The following is an 11294-nucleotide window of genomic DNA, read 5'->3' as shown; positions in this document are numbered from 1 at the left end:
GAGAGAGAGAGAATAGGAGAGAGAGAGAGAGAGACACAAACAGAGAGAGAGAAGAACAGAGAGAGCAGACAGAAAGAGAGAGAGAGACACACAGAACAACACAGAGAGAGAGAGACACACAGAGGAGACAGACTAGACAGAGAGGTAGAGACACACAGGACACACCACAGCAGAGACGAGAGAGGACACAACCAGGGATCAGAGAGAGAGAGAGGAGAGAGAGAGTATAGAAGACAAGATAGTAGAAGACAGAGAGACATAGCATCCAACATTATTACACATAGGTATATATATATATATGATATCAATATATCCACATATATAGTATACATATTATATATATATATATATATATTGTATATATAGTATATATATATATATTATATATCAGGATATGTATGGTATATATTAGTATGATTAATAATATATAAGTATGTAGGTATAGTTAATATATAATATATGTATGATATTAGCTGTAGTATTGTAATATTAGTATATAGTATGTCTGTATGTATGTATATTTGTGGGGTTGTCTATAGGGTATATATGTATATTAGGTATATATTGTCTATATGTATGTATTTGTAGTATGTGTAAGATGTAGTATGTATATTGTGTATAATAAGTATATATGGTAGGGGTTGTGGGGGTGTGTATATGTTATATATATATGAGAGATGAGAGATGGAGAGATGAGAGAGAGATAGAATATGTCGATGGATATGGAGATAGATATAGAGAGGGAATGTGGTCTATAGAGAATAGAGTAGTAGAGAGAGAGAGAGAGAGAGAGAGAGAAGATGAGAGAGGATATAGTAGATATGTATATAGATAGAGATAGCGAGGGAAGAGTAGATATATAGAGAGAGAGGCATAGATAGATAGAGAGAGAGAGAGAGAGAGATAGAGAGAGAGGATATATATATATATATATAGTATAGATAATATAGATATATATAGGTATATATATAGATATATATAGTATAGTAGATATATATGTATATATATATATATGATATATATATATTATATATATATATGATATGATATATATATATATTATATATATATAGATATAGTATATATATATATATATATATATATATATATATATATATATATATATATATATATATATATATATATATATATATATATATATATATATATATATATATAATAAATTAAATAATAATAAATAAATAAATAAATAAATCTTCCTTTTTCAAAGATCAGGAATGAACTGTCACGCTGTAGACTTAACATTGTTTTATCTCTTTCAAATTGACAGACTACAGCTTTCTTTATTTCCCTTTTATATAACCATGATACCACTTTATCTTTTTAGGAACTGTACAGAAGCCCACTTTAAAGAGAAGACCTTGGAGTGAGAGGGAGCAGGCTGCAGTGAAGCGTTACTTGAGTGAATTTATCACAGAGTTGAAGGTTCCAGGCAAAAAGGAGTGCAATGCTTGCATAACTGCTGAACCAGATCTTTGTGGAAGGTCTTGGACCGACGTCAAAAACTACGTACACAACACACTACAGACAATACGAAGGAGAAGTAACCAGCATAAGTCTGAAGGGGATATAAATGAGAGTCCAAGGAGTCCAATGGCTGGAGTCCTAAACACAGAGAAAGATTTGGAAGACTCGAACGTTGTCTGTAGTTTGACAACAGTGCATCCTGATCACCTTAGAGAAAGTACAGTTTGTTGTATGACAATGGCTCCAACCAACTACCCGCAAGAGATGACTTCAACGTATGCAACCTTGTGTTCTACTAGTGCAAACATGATCCATTCGGGTCAACCGTTGATTTCTACTTTTACACCATTAAATGCTACTGATACACAAGTGGTTCCTACATTTACTCCACACAACACTACAAATGCACTAATGCCTCCTGCATACACATCAGAGAACAACATGATTATGCCATTGTCTCCTTCTTACACACAGAATGCCCCAAGTATGTCACCATCGTCTGTGTATTCACCACAGGATACTACGGGTTCACCAATGATTCCTCATTTTAGCACCTTTACTGCTCCAAGCACCTCAATGGTTCCTACGTTCACGCCATTAAATACAATTGCACCAATGGCCGCTGTATTCTCACCACTAAACGAGAGAAGTAGACCTATCGTTTCTTCATTCACACCTCTGAATCATATAAGTACACCGTCTTACCCCACAGGGCCGCCACCTAGGGCCCCTACAACTGCACAGGTTGTCCCGACAATCCATAGACCGGGTGACAGAACACCGGTCGGACAGGAAAGTATGTCCGCTGCAGGAAGAAAAGTCTCTCCAGTTGACAAGCCTCAAAAGAGAAACAAGAGGTTGTGGAGTAAGGAGGAACAGGCTGCGGTTAGCCGTCAGCTCGGAGACTTCTGTAAACTAGTGAAAGTGCCAGGCAAAAAGGATTGTGATGCATGTTTAGCTGCCGAACCCGCCTTGAACAGCAGAACATGGAGGGATGTCAAGTATTTTGTTCATAACTCAATTCAATCATTTAAAAGAAGAGGGCATGTTTTGGCCTCCAAACCAAGTGAAGGACAGGAACCGGAGACTCATAATAATCCAAATACAGACTGGGATGGTCCCGTTTATCTGTCCCTGTAAATATTTGTAATGGACTTTCAGAAAAAACCCAACAATTGGATCAATAAGATTTTAGAGGTGTGCAAGGGATGTAACCTCAAGTGTTCAGCTGATGTGAATTGTTGTAAAATGTTCAATGTCAGTGAACCTTGGTCTCAGTGGCTAGACAGATCTTGACAACGATTACAGACTGCCCTTCATTTTAGTCGCACTTTTTAAAAGGTTCAAGTATTCAGAATCAAGTCCACCGGACCAAGCATTAGTGTACTGTTGCATGAATATACACTAAATGGTTGGAACTAAGGATGTTTGTACTGTAGCTTTGGTTCAGAAAAAGGCTGATAGTAATGTTTTAAATATAGACGTATGTGACACAGTCTAATATGTAACTCTGTCAATTAGTCAGATCATCACAGCTTATCTCTAGAAAGTGTTCTAATTTAGACGTGTGATCATTTAGTAAATGTAAACCTCATTTTTCCAGGATTTGCAACCTATAACTAGTCATTGGCTGTGGCATGTAGCCACTGTGGCACCCAACACGCTTTCACAATTTCAAACACAATATTTGTGAAAATTGTGAAAGCAATGACTGAATATTTTTGGGAGTCCCCAGCCACCATGACCAGGGCATTTCCCCCCCCCCCTGCACTGAGCAAAGGTAGCCTCAGTGACTGTACATTTCCAGAGCGATTTTTACTCTTCTTTACTTTGAACCCTACATCTATCTTTCTGCCTGTACTATTTTCAGTAGCATTTTTATGAATTTTGTTGATCAAAAAAGAAATAGAAAACGTACCAGCAAATCTTTGCATCCAGTCCCTCCAACATGATAGATGTGCGTAGATTTGCTTTACATGATTCCCAAATGCCCGGCCCAAGTGTACTGTATTCTTTCTTTAGCCAGTAGCCTATATTGTAGATGGCCCCTGATGCGCTGCAGCAGTAATGGCATACTTTCCTTGCTGATGTTAGAGAATTAGGAGCGTCGTGTGTATACCTCACTTAAATATGAATCTATTTTGCTCTTTGAGAATCCTGTTGATGAATGTTAATTATCTTCATTTATGTTTGTTTGTTTTCATGTGTATTATTAAGCTACCGAAAGGTTTAGTTGTTGTGTTCTTGTCTCACTATACAGCAACGGTGTGGAACATTTTAGTACTTTATGGTATTTGATATACTCTATTTGAGGTAAATACACTACATTGGTCTCATTTGTACTTGGTTTCAAGCTTTTATCTGGATATTTGTGACATTAATATCCAGTTGCCAAGATCAGATTGCCTTATTATGCCTTGTTGATTATTTGCTCTGTTACACTTTCATATTGATCACGTCTGACACACAGCATAGTAAGTGCAGTTCTTGTTTTTAAGATGTGAAGCCTTTATTACAAAAGTTAATAAATGTTTAATTTATATTTTTTAAATGGAATCGGTATAGTTTGGTTAAATCTTGAGTGTACCAGACAGTGCATGAAAAAGGTCAATTTCATTCCCAGTGGATAACGTATAAGATTAATAACTAAATTCATATTGTCTCTAGAATTATCACCTTTGAGGTCTGAGGTGTTTTTTAGTTACCAAAAAAGAATGCAGATTTAATTTTAAGCTGAACTTTGGTTTGTTTCTGTCGCATATAAATCATATTGAACAGGATATTGCAGATGTTGTCCTGCCTAAACAGGCTCGTCAAATTCAGTTTTACATCCTCACTGCAGTGTTTGTCACACTGGATACTCAGCCATGTGTGGAGCTGCTGTTGGGTCAGGTCAGTCGGCTCTGTAGATGTCTTCATTGGGACACGTGAGAAGAACATGCCGTTCTGAGTAGTTTCTAGTTTTCTTTGTGATCCAGAAGCTGAAGTTATGGTTACGAGTTCACGACTGCTGTTTGTCACGGACTAAAGATGTTGAGTTCTCCTCAGCGTCGGCTGTAGTACATCTGATCAGAGTAACCAGTGTTCACCCTCTCCTTAGTGTCAGAGATGCATACAACTCTGACTGTGAGGCTGCAAATGCGGGTCAGATAACCACGTCAGGTAAACTCATTCAAACCAATGGCAAACAGGTTCTTTTGTGTAGTTATGAAAGTGCTATACCTGTGTTGCAGTACAGGCTTGTGTTAAAGACATGTTTCAGGTCTCCAGGTGCTTTATGATCGTTCGGACACAACCATTGCTGTTTGGTGTTGCAAAGCAACATTTCTTTGTCCCTGTACAGTAGATCTTTCATTGCTATTGTATAAGCACACGGTGCGTGTTACTCTTCATCCTGTTGTAATTCTGTTGCCTTCAGTTAATGCTTAAGATCAAGTATTGTAAGCAACTTATAACTTTGGCTTGTACAATAAAATGCTTCTTGACTTAAAAATGACTTAAGATGTGATGAAAAGGACTGACTTTGATTTCAAAATACTGTCAACATGCTAAGATGTTATTGTTTATCAGGTATAATGTTAACGCATGTCTTCATTAGCATGCTGGGGTTAGGAGGATTCATCCTCTGGGCAGCATGAACATGTGGTGTCAATCCTTCCAGCAGTTGTTGAGATTGTTCACTGAATAAGTGAATATTTGCACCTGCTGGTGCCTGAACCCCCGAAATCATTTGAATGTATCCTCAAGGGGCCTTAAATATCTGTATTGAATTTCACTGCAATCCATCAAATAGTTGTCGAGATATTTTACTCTGAAGTGTGTAGGATTCACCGTCTGGGCATCTTTTATAAGACACATTGACAACCCGCCCTGTTGATGTTGTGGTGGACAGACTGACATCCCTAAAGCTAAACATACAACAACATACTGTCTGCATTTGTTTGTTTTAATGATCCCTAAATACGTGAATTTCTCTGTCTGTATCTTTCTGAAATGTTGTTCACTGACAGATATTTAATAACTCTTAGCAGCTAAATATATTATTACACTGTATGACTTCACATTTAGTCAACTCTGCTGGTGACTATGCATCTCATTAACAGTGATTGTTTTGTAGTTTAGTTACTGCTGGATGGGTGGAAAAGGACATTTAGAATGATGAGTGTTTATTGGGAAACATCTGCTTAACAATTATTATTTTACACCATTTATGCAGCAACACACACACACACACACACACACACACACACACACACACACACACACACACACACTGAGGGACTAAATGTTTTCAGAAGTTGATTGAAACGAACACAAAGTCCTGAAATACAATTGTTAACTACATGTTCTAACAAATCCTCATGCATTATGTAAATATGACCCTCTGTGCTCTCATTGTGTCTGAAATGTATTCCTATGTGGTCCAGCCCTAAAATTGTAATTATTTTGGTCAGTCTACAACAAGATTAAGAAAGTATTTGGGATGGATATACCTCTAACATCACTTTGTACTTCAATGATCAACGTAGTTACAGGTACATTGTTAGAAGCCCTTTGTTCCCTGATATGTAAGCGTGGTATGAAACACATTTGTCCACTTTGCCTCTGGAGAGACGATCACATGTTTAGAGGTACTCTGAAAAGAAGCTGCTCATTTCCCGCCCTGCGTCTGTGACATCGTAGCTCTGTATGTGTGTGTTTGTCGGCAGGATGTCAGCGGTATGTCCCTCAGCATGCTGGCAGCAGCGGGGGGGCAGGACGACATCCTCAGGCTGCTGATAAAGAAGGGGGTGAAGGTGAATGGACGACAGAAGAACGGCACCACAGCGCTGATGCACGCTGCTGAAAAGGTAACGCATTACACACAGGCCCGGGTCAGTGTTGCGTGCACAGCTTGATGCCACAAAGTGACTGCAAATCAATTCATGCAGGTTTAAAAACCTGGTGGTGCATCATTTTATTTCCACAACAAGGCGACAGATGCACACCATGTGTCCGTAAAACACTTGGTAGAACCGTGTGTGTGTGTGTGTGTGTGTGTGTGTGTGTGTGTGTGTGTGTGTGTGTGTGTTCACAACTTTTTTGTTTTTATTTCTGTCCTCTTGTCAGAATTTCTTGACAACCGTTGCCATCCTGCTGGAGGCGGGATCCTACGTCAACGCTCAGACTCTCAGCGGGGAGACGGCGCTGATGAAGGTAAAGCTGCATTTCACACACAAACCTCAGAACGGCACACACGGACGGGTTAGTGTCTCGTTACACAACACCTGGGCTGCTTTTCATTACGCTAACGTGTCTCTTAACTTTCCTCACATGCATCTCTTCACAAGCTGCCAAATGAGAAATCCTCGGCGCCATAGTCTCAGTATTAAGCAGAAAGCGTACGACGTGCTCCATCACCTGTCGAACCAACTGCACAGAAGCCCTTATTTAAAAACAGTTTCAAAACCTGATCGTAGATTCCTTTTATGATATTTACTTGCATTATTGTTATCTGCACAATAATACACCGCACGGCTGCAGAAGACTGTTTGTCTATTGTAAGCGCTGCTTTGTGAGGCCACAACACTCTGCAGTCAAATGATTCTAAAGTGGTTTTTATCACACGCGAGGTGACGGCACATTATATTATCTGTAGATCTCTCTAAACGACACTGTGAGAATAAACAAGTAAAGAATGATCACACGACACGTCCTCGATAAAAGACGTGTTTCTGAGCTCCTCCAGAAGCCTTCTCGTCTCCCCGAGGTGCATTTAATTGATTGGAAGATCCTCCGTGATGGCAGAGGGGGGAACGATTACCGGGTCATAGGAAGACGAAGCATAAGTTGGTGTAATGAAAAGTCCTGTGCACAGCTCTGTTAATCACAGCACGAGCAGGCTATTTGACTTTATACTCGTGTTAAACAATCATGTTGACTTATAAATAATAATAATAATAATAATAATAATAATAATAATAATAAATAAACTATTAGTATACCAATAGTTTTTATAGAAGCTATGACTGGAGGATAACTGGATATTATAATTTAGCAACTTGGAATAATGTAAATTGTTATTTGATTTCTAAAAACAATTAGTTTGTGTGAGTAAAACTGAAGTTTGGTTGTAAGAAAGATTCCACCTTTAACGATAACTTCAGTCATAGCAACAAGCCCCACTAGAAAGCTCTGAATGCTGAAGTTAAAGAAGACGTAATGCACCTTTAGGCCTCTAGTCCTGATGCACAGTGGTCGTGTCTGTGCATGGGACTCGGCCTGTGTTGCTAAACGTTTCCTGTCCTTCTCTCCAGGCTTGCAAAAGAGGGAACACTGACGTAGTGCGCCTCCTGCTGGAGTACGGAGCTGACTGCAACATCATGTCCAAGAACAAGACTGCGGCCATGTACTTCGCCAAGCTCGGCAACAACCTGACGGTGTGCGACCTGATCAAGGACCACACCAGCATGTGAGTCTACAGCTGGATATAAGAGAGACACAAAGTAAACCACTGTAGTGATGGCGTGCGATGGTCTGCGTGCACACGTGTAGGGTTGGTAGTCACTCGGACTGTTTTTGTCTCCGTCCCTCAGGCTGTCCAGTATAGCGGAGGACACCATCCGAGCGTACTTTGAGTCTCGTCTGGTGCTGCTGGAGCCCGTCTTCCCTCTCGCCTGCCACCGGCTTTGTGAGGGACCCGACTTCTCCTTGGAGTTTGGCTTCAAGTCGCAGCCACAACCAGAAGGTGAAACACAGACTCTGTTAGCAGCTGGGTGCGTTAGTACTGAGTGATTACGGTCAAAATGTTCTGAGAAATGTGTGTTAGTATGTGCTTGTTAGTACTAACGTAGTGGTGTATCAGGAGATCTGCATATATGGCTTCTTCTCGATACAAGACGATACATTGTCCTATTGAATTATTGCTTTTCGAGACACTCAACTTATGTCCCTCCCTCTGTCCCTCCCTCCTACTCCAGGCTCAGGCATCCTCCTCTTCATCTTCCACGCCAACTTCCTGAATGAAATCACAGCCAGGCTCTGCGGACCCTGCAGCGTTCACGCCGTGGTGCTCAACGACAAGTTCCAGCTGCCCATCTTCCTGGTTTGTTCTCATTAAAAACAGCAATTCAATTGCGCTGCACTTAGCTGGAAATACCAAAGTGTTTATCAGAGCAAACAAACCCAAGGTTAGAATCAAGCAAATGGAATGAAGTTATAAAACAAACAAAGGGGGAAACGTCAGAGTTATAATCCAGAAGATTTTCTTTATCAGATCCCATTTTGATGCCACTCACTGAGGCTGTTGTTCCTGCCATAGCTGGTTCCAGTAATCCCCTCTCCTCCATCCCCACACGCATGATCTGCACACGCATTTCACAGGACACGATGCATGAATGCACCACTTCTGTAAATTAATGCTTATCTTTTCCACATTCTTTCATTCTTTGTCTTCAAACATTCAGGACAGTCACTTCATCTACTCCTTCAGTCCGGTTCCAGGCATCAACAGACTCTTCATCCGTCTAGCAGAGGCGCCAACAGCCAAGGTGACACGCGTACAGTAACGCACACATTCAAACATACAGCTGCGTATTTAATGTAATAAAGATGGACAATGCACAGCTGCCTCATTCATTTCAATGAGACTTCTGCATCCTGCAGAGTTTGACCCGTTTCAACACAAAGTACCTGTTTTTAGTTCTGTAGAAGAAATATATGCAACCAAAGAGAGTTTTTCTTATTTTAAGGATGTGGTCCACGACCAGCGGGGGCCTGGTTTGGTAGTTTGATGAATTGATTAAGAATGATTGTGGTTGTTCGCTGTGCATGCCGATGCTAACTCGCTAACTGTTTCCTCTCTGACCTTCTTCTTCCCGCAGGTCAAGCTCCTCATCTGTGCGTACAGAGTTCAGTTGCAGTAATGCCCCCTCCCCCCCCCCCCCCATCTGATCACGTCAAATGTCACACCAAGCCCACAAATAAACACACAATCACGGACACACACTGACGGAGCAGCAGCTGAAATGCTCCACGAGCTCCTTGTCTGTAAGGGAGGAGGAGCTTGTTGGGTTCTCGTCACCGTAAGTGAAATCAAAAGCTGGCTTCCTCTGACGTCACTGTAAATTCTCAAATTGAGGACATCTGAATCCTGTCCAGACCGCCGCTTCACATGCAGCACAAGGATCTCGAGAAGCATCGCGTCCATCGCTACGCAGCTTCCAGGAGGCAGAACATCCCTCCTCTCTCCTCGGAGTAACTCCCAAAACAAATAAACCCTCCTGAGTCGTGCCTTTCCCCAAGTTCCACCTTTTGTCAGCGTGGATATGATACGTGTGTGTGTTGTTCGTAACCCTAGCTTGTGTGTGTGTGTGTGTGTGTGTGTGTGTGTGTGTGTAGATGGACAAAGTTTTTTGGGTGCTTAAAGTGGGGATTTTCCATCACTTCTTGTTTTACACTTTTTTAGCATTTTTCATGGACCAAGCTCGTGTTTTCCCACTCCTGTTGTTTTTGGTAGCATTAGTTTATTATGAACTCATTTCAGTGTATTAACCTGTGTATCAGTGTTGCCCCCCCCCCAGATGATTTTGATAAAGTAAATTGTGTACATTTATAAACACGAGGTTTAAATTTTGTGTCGCATTTTCTCGGCAACCTAGATTCATCACAGAATAAATCTGTGTGTTTGCGACACTCTTCCAGAGTTAAGACACCGGAATGATTTAAGATGTTGAGTGTTTTTATATGAATGAAGAAAAGTAATCCTTTTGCCTTCCATGCACTGAGTTGCTGTTTATATTTCTGGTTTGTACATATTCACATACTATTTATAGATATATATACATACAAATATACAGTTATAGAAATGTCATCTGATGACTGATCATGTTTTCTTTGTGCTCCTGTAGGAGTGGCTTAAGTTATTTAGTGTATACTTTTAAAAAGCTGATGTTTTAAGGGCTAACATGTCTCGCAGTAGATCGGCCCTCCTGCTGATAGAAGTTAATACATTAAAAGCTCGTTAGTGGCTTCTGATCACAGCTTACTTTAGACATTTTTTACGCCGACACTTTCCAATTAAAACTCTTTTCTGACAATCTTTTCCGTCAATATTTGAACCCAAATGTAGCGAACAGCTGTGATTTCATCTGAACTCGGCTCAGGGCAGCGATGTGTCTTTGAAATGTTTCCGCATTTTTGTCTGTTTGCATTGTTAAATTAACTTTTGTCAGAAACACTTCATGCTTCCTTAATATCCACAGTTCTCACTGAGAAATAAACCCAGTTGTACTTTTTTTGACTGTTTTTATAACAACATGTGTAAAGACTCCTGAGGTTGTCGCCTGCAGAGACGGTGAAGACTTAAAAGGTTTTTTGTCTTCACATATTACAAAAGTGCAAAATATCTTTTGAATAAACTGCAGCATGTTCACGTTCAGCGCCTCACTTTAGGAAAACTTTGGGCTTTCTGTGTTTCTGTCAGTCATTTCTCTGTAGCGCTGCTCCCCTGAAGTCACGGCTCAGTGTCATCTGAACGTGTGGAAGCTCCACAAATCAACCAGTGATGGCTGCCATCATACTGCTTTGTTTCATAGTTTGCATGTGTTCCCACTTTCCACACACTGATTGGCTCCCATTTATTGCCAAATGGGATGAAAGTCAACAGCAGATGTATGAAAAATCAATTATTATACCGCAATGATAGAACTTAAAGCTCCATTACTGAACTGGAGGCTCGCTGTGATGGATTACACAGATGTAGAAAGTTCCAACAGTCTGCTAATTGATTTTAACAATGCATGCAAATGAATAGAAGTCAGTGAACC

General features: G+C 40.3%; 1 protein-coding gene across 3 annotated transcripts in view; it reads left to right on the top strand.

The window, feature by feature from the left end:
• The window catches only part of mphosph8 (M-phase phosphoprotein 8), a 25545-nt gene extending 14645 nt beyond the window's left edge, over positions 1–10900 (top strand). For 2 of the 3 annotated variants that reach the window (XM_029458496.1, XM_029458498.1), the window contains one exon: positions 1349–4984. In XM_029458496.1, coding sequence (XP_029314356.1) covers positions 1349–2628 — 1280 coding nt within the window. In that variant the 3' untranslated portion in view covers positions 2629–4984. Of the gene's footprint in view, positions 1–1348; positions 4985–6197; positions 6339–6597; positions 6685–7784; positions 7940–8063; positions 8216–8447; positions 8573–8933; positions 9018–9350 lie in introns of those variants that run through there. The other variant, XM_029458499.1, reaches the window with a different exon arrangement.
• Positions 10901–11294: the final 394 nt, after the last annotated feature.

The sequence above is a fragment of the Cottoperca gobio genome, chromosome 21 (assembly GCF_900634415.1).
Source record: "Cottoperca gobio chromosome 21, fCotGob3.1, whole genome shotgun sequence".
Classification (NCBI taxonomy): Eukaryota; Metazoa; Chordata; class Actinopteri; order Perciformes; family Bovichtidae; genus Cottoperca; species Cottoperca gobio.
This window is presented reverse-complemented; position numbering and strand designations above follow the sequence as displayed.